Source organism: Aythya ferina (genome assembly GCF_964211825.1).
Source record: "Aythya ferina genome assembly, chromosome: 3".
Taxonomy (NCBI): domain Eukaryota; kingdom Metazoa; phylum Chordata; class Aves; order Anseriformes; family Anatidae; genus Aythya; species Aythya ferina.
In genome coordinates this window covers 67,938,626-67,958,546 of record NC_140298.1, presented here as the reverse complement: position 1 = coordinate 67,958,546, position 19,921 = coordinate 67,938,626, and the positions used below count along the sequence as shown (strand labels likewise).

At 35.4% G+C, this 19,921-nt stretch overlaps 1 protein-coding gene across 5 annotated transcripts in view; it reads right to left on the bottom strand.

The window, feature by feature from the left end:
- The window catches only part of GRIK2 (glutamate ionotropic receptor kainate type subunit 2), a 444,423-nt gene that overhangs the window by 143,532 nt on the left and 280,970 nt on the right, over positions 1 to 19,921 (bottom strand). For all 5 annotated transcript variants that reach the window (XM_084513441.1, XM_084513443.1, XM_084513442.1 and 2 more), the window contains one exon: positions 11,220 to 11,443. In XM_084513441.1, the coding sequence (XP_084369567.1) occupies positions 11,220 to 11,443 (224 nt within the window). The remainder of the gene's footprint in view (positions 1 to 11,219; positions 11,444 to 19,921) is intronic.

Here is a 19,921-nt window from a genome sequence, read left to right as displayed (position 1 = left end):
GTTCACCTTGGTTCTTAATTCTGAATTAAGCTTTACACTAAAGCAATATCACTATTAGAATTAACATGGCATGACTTCCCTAGATAATTCAGAAACTTTTGGAGGACACACTAGTGATTTAGTTTCAGCATCAAAAACAATAACTATACTTCTTTTTTCAGACTGAATGCTGGTCAAGTCTTGTGGGTGCTTCAGTGGCTCCTACTACAACGAGTTAGAATCTGAAATCTTGCATAAGCCAGGTAAACTTTTGGCTAACATCTAAAAGTTAAAAAAGGAGATAAATAATTCTCATACTTCTGCCTGCAGGATCATCTAGAGAACAATCCTTCTTATCTCTAGATATTGAATATCACAGTCAAGAAATATTCCCTAATTATTTCCTAATTTATTTTAAAAATATGTCACTGGTTCGAAGTATAACATTTAATCATCACCCAAGTCTAAAAAAAAGTCCTCCCAGGGGAAAAAAAAAAAAAAAAAAAAAAAAGGTCTATATTTGAAAGACATTTTTTTTGTTCATTTGTTTGTTTTCCAAGTTAGCTCAATTTACATATTTTCAGAATAAAATGGATAATGGTGACTGAGAGTCAGAAGAATTTGGGAAATCTGGTTTTGGCTAGATATGCAGGAGCACAACTTAATTATTTATGGTTTTGCAGTCAGAAACAGATCTTTTAAAAAAACTAAATTGTAACAGGCATTTAATACCACTCCAAATAATTTGACATTTGACTATTCAGTTACATTTAAAAGTACCTTAGGATTGCATCTGTATTATTGACATTACCCAATAATTTTTCTCTATATTTAGACAATATAAAGAAACATAAGGGTCCACTTATTTATAGAGAAGAAATGATGTTCATTTTTATATGTTTGCCTCATTTAGCATAAAAATTGTCTTTCAATCCTTACAACAATTTTTGCTCATTATTTTTATATGTTTAACAGAGAAAGTATAACTATGTTTCTGGGAGCACAGAAGCAAGACAAATACTAACTTTGTAAAAGCAAGACTGCTAATATATATCACTATAACCCCTACCTTTTTCTTGAGAAAGACAAGAACAAGTTGTTAAGAACAAGGTGTTCCATGTTTGTGTGAAATGGCTTGAATAAATAAAATGTCTCCTACATGAGCTTTGCTGTTCTGATTTTGGGAGGAAAACAAAAACAAAACCAAAAAATTGTAAACTGCTGGTCAAATTCATCCACTGATAAATCAATCAATCTGTAAAATCAGTCACTGATGATAATGAAAAAGAATCAAAGGAATCAACTAGTTAACTTGAACACTTTCAAATTACCACTTGTATCAAATTACTAATTGTATCTTTTGACCATTCTGTGGTGCTTTCTTGGATACTTATCAACGGCATTCCTGTTCCACTACTTCTTGGTTTCTTTTTTTTTTCTTTTTTTTTTTTTTTCTTCAAATTAGAGGACTACACTGGTTTGCAAATCGCACAAGAAAACTATTATTATGCATTATGGCAAGAGTTGCAATATCCTTCTCCCCACTAATACTATGTATGGCAGAGTAAAATCCATGCCAGAGTAAAACACATGGAAAAAAAAAATAATAACCCTCCTACCCACCATAATTCCAAAACCAGAAGAAACAGTAGTCCTTCTCAAAAGCATAATTTTATCTTGAAAACACTTGGATTCATCTATAGAGGAACCATTCTCTTTAGGCACATTTAACAGTATCCCATGCTATGATTTGCTAAATAAATGTAGAAAACATGAAGTCTAGATCTGTGTCTTCCTTTCCTTTTCTTGTTGCATACCCCTGCCTAACCCCCCCTCCAAAAAAAAAAAAAAAAAAAAAAAAAAAAAAGTCTTAATGAAACTGACTGATAGGATCATTATCCAATATCAGAAAAGAATGCTCAGCATGTCTTCTGGAGACTCCCTCTATACTTTTTTTAAGCAAACTACTTCACACAAGCAATCTAATATTTTCATGTACTAGATGTGCTCGTAATTAGCAAGGGCTTTTAAAATAAGGGCAAACCATTGCATGTGCTACTACAGTGTTAACACCTTTGAAAACTAAATTAAGTTATTCCTCAGATCATTTTGCACCTTTCTCAACAAGGAGTACGGGATTACTTTGCTTTGCATGCTGTTAGAGAATTCTTCACAACTCTTCAGCTACTGACTTCCCTAGCTATAGACTGTTTACCCAAGGCATTTTAAGTAAAGAAATAAAGTGGACAGGAGCTTTCTTGCCTGTAGTTAGATCCAATAACATTAGACAGACACCTTTTTTTAATAAATGTCACCGTTTGACTGCTGACATATTTCCAAAGCAAAGTCCACTGTATGTTTATAATGTTTTTACTTAGTTATGTAGTATGCAAAAAATGCCAGGAAACTGGGCATGTGAACTCAAGTATGAACTAAAATTACATTTGTGTGGAAAGAAGTGATGATACACACAGCATAATACCTTTCAGCATCTCTCAGGATGTTCTAGGGATGAAGGGAAGGCAAATCCAATTACTAAACTGTTGCAGACTGTGAAATAATGATTTAGATTAACACTGAATGGCATTCAGGCAGATGTCTAGCGAAGAATGAATGAGGCAGAATGAATCAAACAGAACAATTCTTGTCAGTCAAAACTGGATATGGAAGCAGGCCAGAAAGTAAACTCATTATTTCAGAGCCATTCACCAATGAAAACTGAGATTTTACTAGTAAAGTCGGGTTATCCATGTGAATCTTCTGAAAGAGTTCTAGCAAACAAACCTTTGCTTGTTTGCTAGAGATCTGTCAGATGTAAGATACTGTTAAGATTCAAAAAGATACATTGAATCATGATATGTTTGGGCAGTGAAATATTCAGTGGAGCAACATATAAAGGAGAAAATGGAAGGGAAAAAAAAAAAAAAAAAAAAGGAAAAAAAAAGAGAAACCATGCTATAAAATATAATATACCAACAGGACTTTTGATACAACTTTCCACCAGCACTCCTATGACCACATAAAAGGTTGTATTAGAATCTTCCATCAAAATGGATAGGAAATAAATGCATAACACCTACATGTAACAAGGCTTAAGAAGTACAATCAGAATCAGTACAGACAGAATGAGCTGTCCATCTTAGTCCTGGTTTTAAACAAAGATGCTTAAGTAAATGAGAATTAAGAGATTTCTTGACTTGCTGGTAGTAACAGTTCAAATTCCTTAAGGATGAACAGAGTTATAATTCAGTTCTTTCATTCAAAATACCTAAGTTTTGGGGTAATTAGTGATGTATTGAAGAACCTTTTGATGGCTTTCAGAATAATGAGGAAAAAACAAGAGAAAGGATGGAGAGTTTCTAGGCCAAATGCAACTTTATGCAGTATAAATACACTACTATGCTCTTCAAATAAAATAAATAAATAAAGATAAAAACTAAAAAAGCTTTTTTCTGATTAGGTTAATCTACAAAATAACAATAATTAATATAAAACACACTGATGGAGCAAATGCTACGTGTTTTCCCTATGTACTTTTCCTTAACTACTGACATCACCAGACCTACTTTTCTGTTTCCTAGGGAGGCCCCACCCACATCTTAACTCTGTGAAAGACAAAGTTTGGCTAGATTTCCACCAAGAAAAAAAAAATACAGAAGAATCTAGAATTAACCAGGTATATAAATAAGCATCTTCAAAGTGCATATGGGGATTTAGCTAATGACAGTATGTATCTTCTTACATTTGATGTATAATAAGCAGTGTCCAGGATGTCAGACTGACCTACTGCCAGTATGGCAAGGCTTTAGAGTATTATTTTGCCTTTTCACCCCCTAAAATCTAGGGAGGTTATTGATGTTTCAAGAGTAAAAGATAAGATTTTTTTTCTTCTACTGCAACCTGTAACAGTATTCTAATAGATGCTATTATGTAGATTGTGAGACCTTTTGATGCTTTTGTCTCTTCTTGAAAATCAGAAGGAGGTTGAAAACATACAGAATTGATTCATGAGAATCCTAAAGGATTAAGAGTCCTTACTGAGTTTTTTATTTCTATATTAGATATTCTATAAACTGGCAATCCACCCAGATAAATCTCTTGTGGTAGAGGTAAGAGGTTGTATTGTCTTTCTGAGTGTCAAGAAGCCAAGTGAGAGACGGCAGCTTATAACTTATTGCTATACATGTCTTTCTTTTTGCCATATGTACTCATCCTCAACATTTAGACTCTATAACACAGATTGCAACCTGTGTCATAATTTCCCAAAATAATTACATAAGACAAGTTAGATGATGCCCATAAGAAAGCATTACAAATTCAGTATGTTTTGCATTCTCGATATAGAAAAAGGATGGGATGTGTGCTGACTATAGAAAATAAAACTTAAATACTATTACAGATTACAGAGTTATGGTAATACTGATCGCATAGAGCACAGTGAACTCCCATTTTATTTGAGCAATTTAAAGTTGTCATCCACATTTTGTCAAAAGTTGTAAGCAGAAATATCTGAGCATATTTGAAATATCATATGCAAGTGTTGCTTACAACATTTCCAGTGACTGCTGACCACAAAAGATGACTAAAATTTCACTGCTGTAATGCATAGTGGGATAGACTAAGTGAAAAGCATATACTTAATAATTCGCTCATTAGTGCAGAAACTATGATATAGTGTCCTCTACATATTAAGGTCAGTTACTGAAATTTTATTTAAATAACAGAAACCTTAAATTAAAACTTTTAAAGTTTGAAATAAAGTAGGAAAAATTTAGTTCAGAAAGGAAGAGCCTTTTCAGACCATTCTCACATAATATTAGGATTTTTTTTTTTTGTACAGATACAAAAACATATCAGTCAATAAGAAGTTAGAAAACCCACAGAAGAGAGAGAGAAAAAAATGAAAAGAGATAGAGAAAAAAAAAAAAAAAAAAAAAAAAAAAAAAACTTGTAATACTATCACTATCACTGCCTGATTGACAAAAATCAGTGTTCTGGGGACTGACATGGGTGGTCTCTGTTCGCAATAAACACGATCTCTAATATTTTTAATTTTAGAATTTGAATTGCTTTTCAACTAGAGAAATGATATGAAAAAAAAAAAAAGCAGACTATAATGAATCTTTTGGAGGCATTAGACTAAGGGTCATAGCTAGATTTTTTTCATGTGTTCATCCTTGCCTACTTATAAAGCATTTTATCATCTAGTTTATAATATCCCCAGCTGCATTACAACTGAGACAAAAATGAATTCTGTAAGTTAGTAAGAGAAGCAGATTTCAGGGTTGCCATCTGGACTGCCCTATTGGCTGATGAATCCATTCCTGAAAACACTTCATAACATATGCTATAGCTCTCTAGGGAGGTCTCAGGAGATAAAATTCTCATAGGAAGAATGCTTGTTAAGAATAAAGGGCAAATATGCTGAGTTCCTACTTGAATAAATATCAGTATAGTAATTTAGTAACCAGAGTTCCATAGTAACTGGAAAAGGAGTTCCCTCTCATTCTACCATTAATTTCTGTCATCAAGATAGTTTTCAAGGAATACTTCAAAAATAAATCAGACAAGCTCAAGGACAGAAATCAGCTCACCAAGAAATATGAAATGAAAAAGAAGACTGATGAGATGTAAAAAGCTATGTATGCACTCCAGAAAGATACAATGCTCAGGCACCTGCTCAAGTCTGAAGAAGCAGGGTATTCCTATGTTTCTTCACAGAGAAAAGATTAAAATAAACATGTTCTCTATAACGTTTTCATAAGTGACTTGGATGTAGGACTAGGAGATATATAGAGTAAGATGATACTAAATTGGGAGGACCTGTTGGCTCTGTCTAGGATAGCTTTGCAGAGTGATCTTGACAAATTAGAGAGCTGGACAATCACCAACCATATGTAGATTAACAAGAGCAAGTAATGGATTCTGCACCTGGGAAGGGGCAGCCCTGGCTGGACAGAAAGACATCTGCCCAACAGAAAGACATCTGAGAGTTTTGGTTAATGGCAAGTTTAATATGTCTCAACAGTGTGCCCTGGCAGCCCAGAGGGCCAACTGCATCCTAGGGTGCATCAGTCATGGCATTGGTAGCCAGGTAAGTGAGCTGATTGTCCCTCTCTACTCTGCACTGGTGCGATCTTACACACACACACACACACACACACACTTTACTGTGTGTGGTTTTGGGCACCACAGTATAAAAAGGAAATATTAGAGCATCCAAAGAAGGACTACAAAGATTGTGAAGGACTTGGAGGGCAAGACCTATGAGGAGCAGCTGAGGTCCCTTGGTTAGTTCAGCCCTGAGAAGAGGAGGTTGAGGGGAGGCCTCATGGCAGCCTGCAGCTCCCTCACGAGGGGAGCGGAGGGGCAGGCGCTGAGTTCTGCTCTCTGTGGACATCAACAGGACCTGAGGAAATGGCACAGGACAGGGGAGGGTCAGGCTTGCGTTAGGAAAAGTTTCCTCACCCACTGAGAAGGTGGTCAGACACTGGTCTGCCAGAGTTCAAGAAGGACAGTGCTCTTAGATGTATAGTTTAAATTTTGGTTGCCCTGTGCAGACCTAGAGTTAGACTCAATGATCACTGTGGGTACTTTCCAACTCAAGATATTCTGATTCTACATTTCTGCTTTAAAAAAAAATATATATGTTTTTTACTATATGCTTTGACAGCTGAAACTAGAATAAGGGCTTGACTTACAAGAAACAGGATAGAATAACAGAATGTCCACACATAGGGAATGCAGTACACGTAAAGGAAAATGAAGCTCCTTAAAATAACAACTTATGAGTCAATATTAGCAATTAAGGCTATGAGCACATTTTAAGCGTATTTACACAACAGATTCATTGATACACCAGACAGCTCACTACAAGAAGCATAAGAGCTCATTTAGTGGAGTGTTTCATCCAGGGTAGTTTATCTGCTTCACAGCTAATCCATAAAGGTAAAGTATTATGCTAAGGCAGGTGTCTCTCTTGCAGGTATTAAGACAGGTCACTTAAAGAGTAAACTGCATCATGACAGACAGACAGACATGTTCACAGCAAACAGACCTTACAACACAGAGATATACTTCAATGTGCAGAGAACAACTTGAATTCCAGTAAATCAGGTAGAAAGTGAATTAATAAAAAATATTTAAGTAGTTTGTCCTTCAATTTGGATTTTCAGAAAAGCTTCATGAAGACATAGGTGTTTAAAATTATACATAAGGGACTTCAAAAATCAGATTACTATCATGACGTAAGCCAGCTGACCATAATTTATTTACTCTTGAAAGTCATGAATTGGAAGATGAGTTTATCAAATTGATGTTTTTAAAGATGTGAAATTGGTTTTCATTATAGTACCTATACAGAATGGGCCGTACCCCCAGTTACTAACACATCAGATTTTGTTGAGACCAGGTAATAGGAAACAGCTGTGTCATATACACAGGCTAGTAGAAAAGATGATACAATATGTGCCTCTGAAGTTGGTATGCAAAACTGTATGAAATCAGCATATTTCTTGTGAAATGAAACAATGCAACAAACAAAGATGAATAAGAAATACTAATCAAGGTTTTTCATTATGCAGATCAGAAGATGTTGTGTACTTAACAGAACTTGAGAAAGGAGTTGGTGCATTTTACTCTAGTCTTAGTTTTCCATCTAATCAACATGTAAACTGTGAATTTAATTGGTATTCCAAGTCAAAGAATGAATCAACATGTCAGATGACAAAAGACACTACTATGAGTGATATAAAGGCTAGCATCAGAAATACACCACTTACTGTTGCCACTTAAAGAAAAAAAAAAAAAAAAAAAGGAAAAATTAAAATGCTGTATGACTTTCTCCGTTCACAGAAAAATAATAGGCTTAGTGTCAGGGACATAGTGTCAGGAACTTTTAGAAAGTAACCAGCATAACTACTTATACTCAACAATCACAACAAGCAAGATGAAGTTTTCATATGTATGGAGTAATCACAGCTATAATTCCACACCAAGAATGACAATTCAACACCATACACAGTTCATCTCATTCAGAACACAAGATCTCCAGACAAGATCTCCACATAAATAGATGATAAATAAATAGATCATCAATTTATGGAAGTACAAGAGAAAAATGACACAGAGAAGCCTCCTAACTAATGAATAAATCTCTCTCCTTGCTCCTTGTCTTTGTGAATATGTAAAGATTCCAGTTCTTGATATCCAGTTCTCAGACTGGAAGTGAAAACCAAATGTTCTTTCAGATAAAGAAAAAAAAATAATAAAGAGTTGAGATATATTACTTTTTTTTTTTTCTTTTTTCATTTATACCTGCTGTGTTACTCTACAAAAGTTCTTTCAGCAATTCTCTCAAAGATTCTCGAACCTTTTACTACTTTCTTCAGTTTTCCCTAAATAGGACCATACCAATAACTATTGGGTGAATTCCAAGTACCAAAATAGAACTATTCTTTTCTGTTTTCAATGTACCAAGCTCTTACATTCTGGCCCTGTTTGAAAGACATGGTAAAACAATAAAATCACAGTATGCTCATGAAACATTTGACACAAAAATGGGAGGTATAAATCTAAAGTAAGCATTGTACTCTGAATACTCTTGATGAGCTGTAATTACAAAACAACATATCATAAGAGACATACTAAGTATTGCATAGATACACCTTATTAGGAAACACAATAGTTATTATGAAACACTGTAGTTAAACATTCATTATGACAGGACTGTTATGAAATAAAAATCTTCTTAATAAGGCACTCTGGATGGAACCTATTAATTTAGTGGCATACAGCCCAACAGTTTCACAAAATTGGGACTGAAAAATGCATACCTGTACAGCGCCTAAATTATAATCTGTACTGAAAATACATATTCAGCACTAAGCTGCAAAATTCTCTACAGAATCACACTTTAGGCAACATTATTTTATTTTACATGACAGACAAATTGAATTTGCAAAAGGCTCTTTTACTTTTGAATACCTGCTTTTCTGTCTTTAGTATTCATCAATTGATTATGTTTTTAACTTAGATCTTTTCCCCTATATGAACTATGGTGTTAGAAAATGCTATCACATATTTAGAAAGTTGTTCCGCAATATGAAGAAAAAAAATCTATAGGTTGTCTTACACAATCCTAAATCTTTTATTTCTAAATTTGTGTCATCAATATTTGATTATACAGGTTACAAGGTATTAAAAAATCTGAAGGCTAATATAGAGTTGCGTGTAAAAAACTTTATACAAAAATAGATTCCTCTGCTCAACATAAAATGTATTTGTAATGCTTTACAATTAAGACAACGCTTCTAAGTACATGAGGTTTCTGTAGTGCTGGTCACAGAAACAGACAAGTGAAAAAAAAAAATCAGCAATAATGGTCTAAAATGTGGTGCTTCTGTTTGAAAATAAGCATTGTTTCCAATTCTGTCAGAGAATAAGGTGGTTGAATATCTAAAAATAAATAAATATATAAATAAAAAAGGCTTCTAGAAAAATGTGTCTTTCCTACAGAATATAACAAGACACATTTTCAAAGCATAAGTAGAAACTCAGCCATAAAACTACTGGGATCCTCATGTCAAAAGCGCTGTGCATCATGCTGAAAATGTCCTTTAATGATAACAATAGGGTTAAAACTTTCAGAACATATACATAAATATTTCACATGAAGTGTTTCACAATATAATATTTGTAATTTATTCTCAACTGTAAATCCTGTGCTTTCTGATGTATCCTGTTACAAGAACACCTCAGAAATGAGTTTACTGTTTAGTATATAGCCCACTAAAATCTACTGTTCTTTCAAGAAACTTTCAACATAAGTCTGCCTCTTTAAAGCACACTTTTAAAGAAGGCACACAAACAAAATTAATCATTAAAGAATGTGTTTTAGTGTTGTCTATATTACTTCAATATTTCTTGCACTTTATGTACAGATGATCTTGCTAAATTACTTATAAAATGGTTTTTAGAAATATTACCTCTCCCTTTACTACAGGAAAGATACAACCTCTCTAAAATGAAGTAGATAGTATCAAAGAAAGATGGAGAACCCTGGTATCAACTACAGTGTAACTGAGAGAGAAAAATAAGGAGATTCTACTGTGTACCAGAGAATGAAATCATTTCAGCCTTGGGGCTGAAATGAGATTGCATTATCAAGTCAAACATTTGCTTTCAAAAATCATTGCTACAGACAAAAAAAAAAAAAGAAAAAAATATTAAAGGGAAGTTTGGGATAAAAAACAGTACAGTTTATATTTATTATATATAAACCATAAATACTATTATATTATATAATATATATATTTATAAAAAAATAGTAAGAAAATTTAAAAGGGACTACTATGAAAAATCTTAAAATGATATTTGAAGAATGACATTTGCAGGAACTGCTGATTTACTGTTCTGACTGTTTTTGTTTTTTTTTTTCTTTTACAGAGAGAGTCAAAGTTATGACATAATTTTATATTTATGTGAGTATCTGGAGTCAGTTCCGGTTACTTAACAATGAAAAGGTAAATATAAAAGGATTTTTTGACAAGAGACTTTTTCCTACTTGCCTGTGTTGAAGAAAATAGATAAAAAGTGATGTAAAAGCAACAGAGTCCTGTATATCAGATCACTTTATAATTTAGCAGTCATATTGAGGTCCTTAAATCTAAAAACTTGTTTCCAAACATATTCAAATCTGGGACTCTAAATTATGTGATGTATCTCAGGGATTTTTACTTAGAACAGTTAAAAAATAAATATTCTAGTACACTATTTCTAAGACTCTAAACTACATAAAGTAATATGTTATTTTTTTTAATATGTAGAGGCCCATTTTAGACATCTATGATTAACATGGGCAGCTAAGTACTCAATTTGTGATTAAGCCCCACAGCAACAAATGAAACATGCTAACAACATAAAATGTATTGGCCCCTTTCTTTGTAAACACAGTACAAATGGGAAAAGGCATTACATAAACTTGCTAAACTCAGAATTTGTAAATAAAAGGAGAAAACTAGCTAATATACCCAATACTTGGTGGCATAACAAACTGAAGACAGAGCATGGCAATGCAGAAAATTAATATTGAGAGCCCTCATCATTGATTATTCTTCTGTACATGACAAAGTTATATTATAAGAATATGAAAGTAAGAAAATTTTTGTGACTTTTGACAATTATTAGTAAGAAAAAGATTATAACAATTGCCAAAAAAATCACAAAAGTTGACATGTTACCTGGCTATGACAAAGAGCACACAACTGACACCCAAGTAAGCCAGCAGAATATACATCCAGATATCAGGGGAGAGAGGATTCAGGAAGGAGAAGACGCCCGGGTTTGTACCATTGGGCTTGCGGTACAAAATACTTATTCCAAGAGTCATAAATGGCTTGGAAAAGTCGATGACTTTCTCTCGGACATAGGTAATTGCCAATGGTGCAACTGCAAGGTCAGCTTTCTGTTGACAGAAATAGAAAAAGAGAAATAGGCTGTAAGTCAGAAGAAACATGTTGAGGCAAAAAAAATCAGATTAGGCAAAGCTCAAACTTTATACTGAAGAGGTTTGTTCTTGCACTAGTTAAGCTGAAATTTAAAACTCTCCTCTAATTAGGGAAACCAATTTATTTTACTTCTTGTTTGCTAAATCAATATAGCAGCATTTAAAGAGAATTTTAAAAACTATTAAAGGTATAAGTGAAGAAAAATGTTGCATTTTGCAGAAAACACGAACATTATCACATCTTTTTAAACTTCTTAAAATGTACATAACAATGTATATCTTTATGTTGTCACTTCTTCAGTGAGCTCTTAAGAAACTAATATACTTGTGAAGCAGATACATATATGCTCGTGCCAGCATAAAGCAAGGTCAAGGAAGCAGTTTTGCATATTTTAATGTAAAAGTACTGGTCCAAAATGGAAAGCATTTTAGAATGGGAAGTGCTACAACTAAAAAGTTGTTACATGGAGTAAGTTCTAGTAACGTATGCCTGTCCTTACCAGTTTTCAGAAATCATTAAAAAAAACATTTGTGGATAACTGACTATTAAACAGTTGCACCAGTTAAAATGAAATCATGCAACAGAATGCCTTTTGCCAATTTACTTTTAGTTTTAGTTATTTATGACAATAATTCATAAGAGATTAGTAAATGTTCTATATCACTTGTTATTCAAAAAGTAATGGAAATCAATGTCAAGAAATCTACAGCATTTACATTTCAATCACTGTTAACAGCTGTTAAAAGCCTGTACATACTGTACATTTGTGTATGAGCACACATGCATGTGTGAAAGTGGGAAGTTCAGAGTGTGAAAATATACAGTACAATACTTAGCCAGCTGCAGACCAAGATTTCTTCATAAACTGTATATAAATCCAGGTACATAATCACAGAGATGGTATAGCTACTTTGAAATAATGTTATTCAAATAACCCAGCTGCAGATAACACCATGTTCAGAATGTTCATTGTAAACCAAGATTAACAGTTTTATTCCCAGTAAAAAAGGTATAAATTCAAATATTTAAATATTTTATTTTACTCACATTGTATTTTATATATTGTACAATACTCTCAAATCCACACAGTTAGAGCGCTTCATTGTTCCATTTTTTGTTGTTGTTGTTTACTTTTCTTATGAGCATTTATCATATCATCAGATCTATTCTGGTAATGCACTGTTATGTAAAAATGTGAAACTCTGTTGACACTGTTCATTTAATTTAGTAAGGGCTCAGTGGTCAAAAACACCACACACTTCATTTCCACTGTTACTCAGAACTTATTCAGAACTTAAAGCTTGCATATTATGGATGATATTCCAGATGATGCAGAAAGAAAACAGCAGAGCAAGAATATAAAAATAACTTGAATTAAAAATCACAGGGCAACTCAAGTTGTGTTTGAGCAACACAACTCAAAACTTAGACCAAGAGGCAAGTAGTAGACCTTAGTCTTAATCTGAAACCAACTCACTAGATATTGTCAGAAGATACATCTGCCCAAAGATACAGAAAACAGATATTTTGGAAAGCTATTGCCAGGTGTGGATTTTGGTCTTAAAATTTGAACTGAGCCTTCATGAATAACAAACCATTTATTTTTAAAAATACTGTAGGAAATCCAACCCATGATCATTAGATGAAAACAAAGCAGTATAAAAGTGAATGTAAGTTTTAAGAATCTCCAGTGGAGCAAAGCTCTAAGGAACTTGCAGATGAAATAAGAAAAATAACGTAAGAATAAATAATGCATGTTTTATATGACAGAACAGGACAATCAGATAACCCAACCTGGGAAGCACAGACCAAAAATACAGGTCCCTATCCTGATATCCTAAGATCTTCAGAATTCAGAATGATCACTTTGTGACTGCAATAGCCAAGGGGGACATCTCTGCCAGTTTACACGACTAGACATTGCCTTTTAAGATTATTTTTTTTTCTATTTCATTTTTTAAATATTTAATCATGCCATTGTCATTTCATATACTTTGTCCTATATTCTCTTAATACCTCCAAAATCTGTGGAAAAAATGTGAGGGAGCAGGTAACAATAATTTTGCCTGGCACTATTGTACAATCTGTGGGATGAAGAAAATATTTATATAAATAAGTTATTTGGTTAAATTCTAACTCCTTAAATTAATTGTAAATATTTGTTAATAGCAAGTCCTATATTTATTTTAAGAAGGTACAATATGATCACTGAATATGACCAGTTCACTTCAGAGAATGACAGAGTAATTTACATTCAAAGGGCGTGTGGAGCTCACCTAAGTTCACTTACTGTTCAAAGCAAGACCAACTTAAACGTTCAACCAATTAACATCATTTTTTGATACTGTGGAAAACAACATACAAGAATGGTTTCCTAGAACTTATATTTCATACTGCAATTAGTATAAACAAAAAGCACCAGATGAAGGCAATATATCTTTGTGTCAAAAGAAACAAAAGGAAAGAGAAATAATTTCTTTTGATAGGAAGAAACCTTTTTCCTTTGAAGTATCTTTATGATTGCAGTATCTCTGAGGGCAAAATTCATAATTTTAGATAAAATACAAATAGAAACAAAATAAGAAAAAAAAATGCATTTACCTTATACTATTCCACATGCGGCAAGTCTAAATTCTAAGAATGATCTACGTATTCAAGGTGAAAATCATTTTTATTTTGGCAACTATCTTTGTCAATCTGACTACGTTATTGAACTTGCAACTCCACAGTTATAATAATATCAGTTCCACTGTCCAAACAGATAACAATATTGTACACCTGAAGTCAAATAGAGGACAAAAATGTGTTAACAAATTGATTGATTTTGCAAAATACACATGCTGTGTCCTGCCTAGCGTTAGCAAATTTTCAGATATAATCTACCAGTGACTAACTGGGACATCTTTTTGACTTAGAGCAAGACTGAATCAGGGTAGATGTTAGGCAAAAAGCAAAAAGGTGCTAGAATGACTGACATACAAATGTAATACTGCAACACTAAATCAATTGTGCTATTTAGATACACAACATCTCTGACATTCTCAATTCCTTTGTCAACTATTTCACCAATAATTGAAAGTAAGAGAAATAAGGGGCCAAGTTTCCAGAATTGCACTACTAGGGTCTCTTCTACAATGGAGAAAATACGAGTAAGAGAATTCTCTTCAGTTAATTTCTCAGGATGAATTGGAGATTAATGGTATACAAATAGAATGTTATCAATTTAAAGGAACACAAACAAATGAGTACATCCTAAAATGGATTTCTGATAAGTTCCACAACAAAGAGTACTTCTCTCACTTTACAACAGAACTATATTTTAAAGGAAAAAAGCTTTATCCGAAAGATAGTCCTAAATAGCACTTATTCTTTACCTTAGAGTACTTGAGATTAAGACCTTTTTATGGCAGCATCCAAAGAATGGTGAGGATAAGCTAATTGCTGAAGAGAGAAATTCTGCACCAACTAAAGGTTACAACAGAAATTAGAAACAAGTAGGTCTGACAAGGACCTTCCAACACAAAACACAATCCCAAGGAAAATGGAAGTATTGCAGCAACACAAACAGTAACCATATGACGGAGTTGCACGCTGCTACATTAAATGGCAGGGACTGGAGAAAAGCACTAATCAATAAATTCTTACTTTAATTACATCAAGTGTGAGGAAATCAGAATCCTCCATTCACCTCATCATTCAAAGATATGGCATGATAAACTGAAGAATGGCAGTCATACTGTGTCCATCTTGGTAATTTTTCAGAGAGGTTCTCTAGCAAGGAAGAGAATGCCCAGGACAAGGAAGAAGAAACAGAATTTATCATACTCTACGGCACAAGGTTCAAAGTCAGATGAACCACTGAGAGCTATTCCCACCCTGCTTTATTAGAAGTGCATCAGACATACATTTGAATGTTTTTTGTTTTTTTTTTCCAATTTTCACACTCCATCATGAAGGGTAATAATATTTTTTCCTTTCATATTATCATATGCGCACAGAATTACACATACTCTTTACTTCACAGCTGTGGAAAGTTTTTCCTATCTTGCTGCCACATGCAGTTGTAAGATGTTCTCTCACCAGCAAACACCTTAAGGCATATGGGATTTACTCCTATAACAGAAGCCCCTATCAGAATGATTAGACTTTAATATATATATATATAAATATATATAAACATACACACTGAGAATCTCAATGAATCTTGAAATTCAGGTGTCTTAGGCTTTAATTAGAATTGATCAGTATTATACTGATCTGTACTCGGCTCTGGTGAGGTCGCACCTCGAGTACTGTGTTCAGTTTTGGGCCCCTTGCTACAAGAAGGACATTGAGGTGCTTGAGCGGGTCCAGAGAAGGGCGACGAAGCTGGTGAGGGGTCTGGAGAACAAGTCCTACGAGGAGCGGCTGAGGGAGCTGGGCTTGTTCAGGCTGGAGAAGAGGAGGCTCAGGGGCGACCTTATCACTCTTTACAGATACCTTAAAGGAGGCTGTAGCCAGGTGGGGGTTGGTCTATTCTCCCACGTGCCTGGTGACAGGACGAGGGGGAATGGGCTGAAGTTGTGCCAGGGGAGTTTTAGGTTGGATGTTAGGAAGAACTTCTTTACCGAAAGGGTTGTTAGACATTGGAACAGGCTGCCCAGGGAAGTGGTGGAGTCACCATCCCTGGAAGTCTTTAAAAGACATTTAGATGTAGAGCTTAGGGATATGGTTTAGTGGGGACTGTTAGCGTTAGGTCAGAGGTTGGACTCAATGATCCTGAGGTCTCTTCCAACATAGAAATTCTGTGATTCTGTAATTCTATAAAATAGTATTAAAAAAATAAATAAATAAAAAATTAGAGAACTCTGTACAATATGAAATAAAAACTGAAGTGTTTTCATATTACATATATTTTCATAGAATATCATACAATGGTTTATGTACACTGTAATTATAAAAGAATGGCTCCTGCTGTACGTATTTCATTATCCAAAAGTATTGGCACAAAACTATGAAAGAAAATGTTAGCAGTTATTTATTCACTTGATTAAAATTTAACTCCTAGGGTGTATGTAAGCTATCTCATTTGAAAAACATTTTACATTTACTTAAATTCAGTAAAGATCATCCAGGTATTTGGTTTGGGTTGTAAGGGACCTTTAAAAATCATCTAATTCCAATCCCCCTGCACTGGAAGATATAGGGACACCTTCCAATAGACTGGGTTGCTCAAAGCCCCATCCAACCTGGCCTTAAACACTTCCAGGGATATATCTACAACTGGGCAGCCTGTTCCAGTGCCTCACCACCCCCATAGTATATAATTTCTTCCTTATCTAAATACACCATCTTTCAGTTTAAAACTGTTATCCCTTGTACTATCACTACACGCCTGGTAAAGAGAGTCTTGTAGGTTTCCCGTAAGTGCTGGAAGGCTGCTATAAGGTCTCCCAAGAGCCTTCTCTTCTCTAGGCTGAACAACTCTAAATTTCTCAGCCTGGCTTCAAAGAAGAGGTGCTCCAGCCCTTTGATTACATTCATGGATGTAACTCTGGACCCACTCTAACATGTCTCTATTGTGGTGGGGGCCCCAGACCTGGTGTAGTACTCCAGGTGAGGTCTCACAAGTAGAGTGGGAGAATCACCTCCTTCAATCTGCTGGCATGCTTTTTTTTTGAGGCAGCCCAGGATACAGTTGGCTTTTTGGGCTGCAAGTGCACATTGCTAGCTCATGTCAAGTTTTTAATCCACCAGTACATCCTCAAGATTGAGTCTTCTACTAAATGCTGATCTCAGTCTACTGATCATCAGTACCCAATCTGTACTGATGTTTAGGATTGCCCCAATCTAGGTGAAGGACCTTACACTTGGCCTTGCTGAACATGAGGTTCTCATGGGTCCATCTCTCAAGCTTGTTGAGGTCCCTCTGGATGGAATCCCTTCCCTCTGGAGGGAAACACAATTCTGTTTGGTGCCATCCACAAACTTGTTGAGGATGCTCACTCTCCAAGAACTAGGCATTATTTAAATGCTGAGGATACCAGTATAAAATTATTAACTATCAGCTTTAATAAAAGCAAAATTTTCCCATACTGTGCAGATCCCATCTGTGCAGAGGCTCCTCTGCCCTCCCATGCAATGGTGGCCTTTTCAGGAACCTTCTAGGAGGAATCCCAAGAGAGACAATCCTGGAGACAAGAGTGTTTCCGAACTGGCTGATTTTGAAGAATCACCTCCTCCAAGCTCAAAAATTGTCTATCCCCATGTTTAGGCAGTCACAAATGGTTGCAGGAGGCCTACATGAGCAAGGAGCTCCTGACAAAACTTAGATGTAAGAAAGAATACTGCACGTCAAAGCAGAGATGGGTGATCCAGGAGGAATATAACAACACTATTTAAGCATGCAGACACAAGTTTAGGATAGCCAAAGCCCATCTGGAGTTAAATTTGCTGAGGAATGTCAAAGGCTATTACAAGTACATATGCAGCCAAAGGAAGACAAAGGAAAATGTGGAACTGCTTCTGAATCACGCAGAGAACTTGGTGACAACAGACACAAAGGAAGTCAAGGTACTTAATTTACGCTTCACCTCAATCTTTACTTTCAAGAAGATTGATCTTCAGACATCCCAGGTCCTGAAACTAGTGGGCCAGTGTGGATCAAAGAAACCTTAATCCTGAGTAGAGGAGGAACAGGTGAAAGAACGTGTAAACAAACTGCACACAAACAAGTCCATGGGACAACTAACAGAATGGGACACCCATGAGTGCTGAGGGAGCTAATGTCCACCACTCTCAACTATCTTTGAAAATTTGTGGAGATGAAGTTCCTAAGGAATGAAAGAAAACAAATGTCACTCCTGTCTTCAAGAAGGAGGGTTTTAGAAAATACAGGCTGGTCAGCATAAATGTCATTCCTGGGAAAGCATTGGAGGAAATCCTGAAAGTCATACTAAGGACAAGATGATGCCTGGGAGTAGTCAGCATGGATTTATAAAGGGGTAATCTCATCTGACCAACCTGATATCTTACTGCAATGAAATGACTGGTTTGGTGCATGAGGAAAGAGCACTGAATCTTGTTTATTTGACTTTAGTAAGGTTCTTGAAACTGTTTTCTGTAATGACAAATTGATGAAGTACAGACTAGGTAAGAGGACAATTGAGAATGAATGAAAACCATCTGAGCTGCTGGATTGATTAGAGGCATGAAGTCTAGCTGTAGATCAGTCACTAGTGGTATACCGGGGTCAATACTAGCACCAATATTTTAAATATATTTATTAGTGAGCTGGATGAGAGGACAGAGGGCACCCTCAGCAATTCTGTAGATGATACAAAACTGGGAGGACTGATTGATAGATGAGAGGGTTATGCTGCTATTCAAAAGGACCTCAAAAGGCTGCCGAAGTGTGCTGACAGGAGTTTCAGGATGTTCAAATAAGGAAAATGCAACCGGGAAGCATAAACCCAGGCAACACTACACATACTGGACAATGAGCAGGAAGGCTGATCAGTTTGGCAGCATCAGGCAGAACATCACTCACTGTTCAAGGGAGGTGATCCTTGCCATCTACTCTGCACTGGTAAGATATATCTAGAGTGATAGGTCCAAGTCTTGGCTCCCTTCTACATGAGGGACAGGGACATACTGGAGTGAGACCAGCAAAAGGCTACAGGGATGAGTAAGAGACCTGCCATACAAAGAGAGGCTGAGAGATCTGAGACCACTTAGCCTGGACAACAGATGGCTCAGGGGAACCTGATCAACACAAAAAGCTGGTACAGGGGAGTATTGCATTAAGTGGTGTAGCCGATTAACAGTTACGGGTCTCGTCGGATTCAGGATACTGAACTATCATGGTCACAGATTCAACAATAACATAATAACTGATGTGGGTCTGGTTGGATTCAGGATACCAAACTGTCACAATCATGGATTCTCCAACAACTTTACATACCCTTACTCTAGTTGTACTCAATGAGAACTATCAAGGCTAGCAACAATGCAATTAAGTGCAATTTATTACAGCAACTGGTACACAGGTTCTTTGGATTGCTGGCGATAATTTACTGTCTGCAAAAGCAAGCTAGCATGAATGAAATATACAGATGCACAGCCTAGAAATTAACACATTTAAACTCACAGAGACCCTATAGAGATTTCTAAGTTATCGTGGAGACACACAGTAAAACCAAGTGTTCAAGTCTCACCCAAAAGCGTCCCAATGGGGTGGGGGGAAAAGAGGCTCAGCCCATTGACTGATCCCAGAAGTCAGGAGGTCCTCATGGTGGTATCTTCCCTAACATCCTCTCTCCCTTATGCCAATTTATATTATTTTCTATATTTTAGCTGGAGCTTGAGTGACTCTAGTCAAGCATATCTTAGTTACGGTTGGTAAAAAGTTTTCCTGTCTCTGTTTAAAGGTATGGGCCCCGAGAAATTCAGAGTGC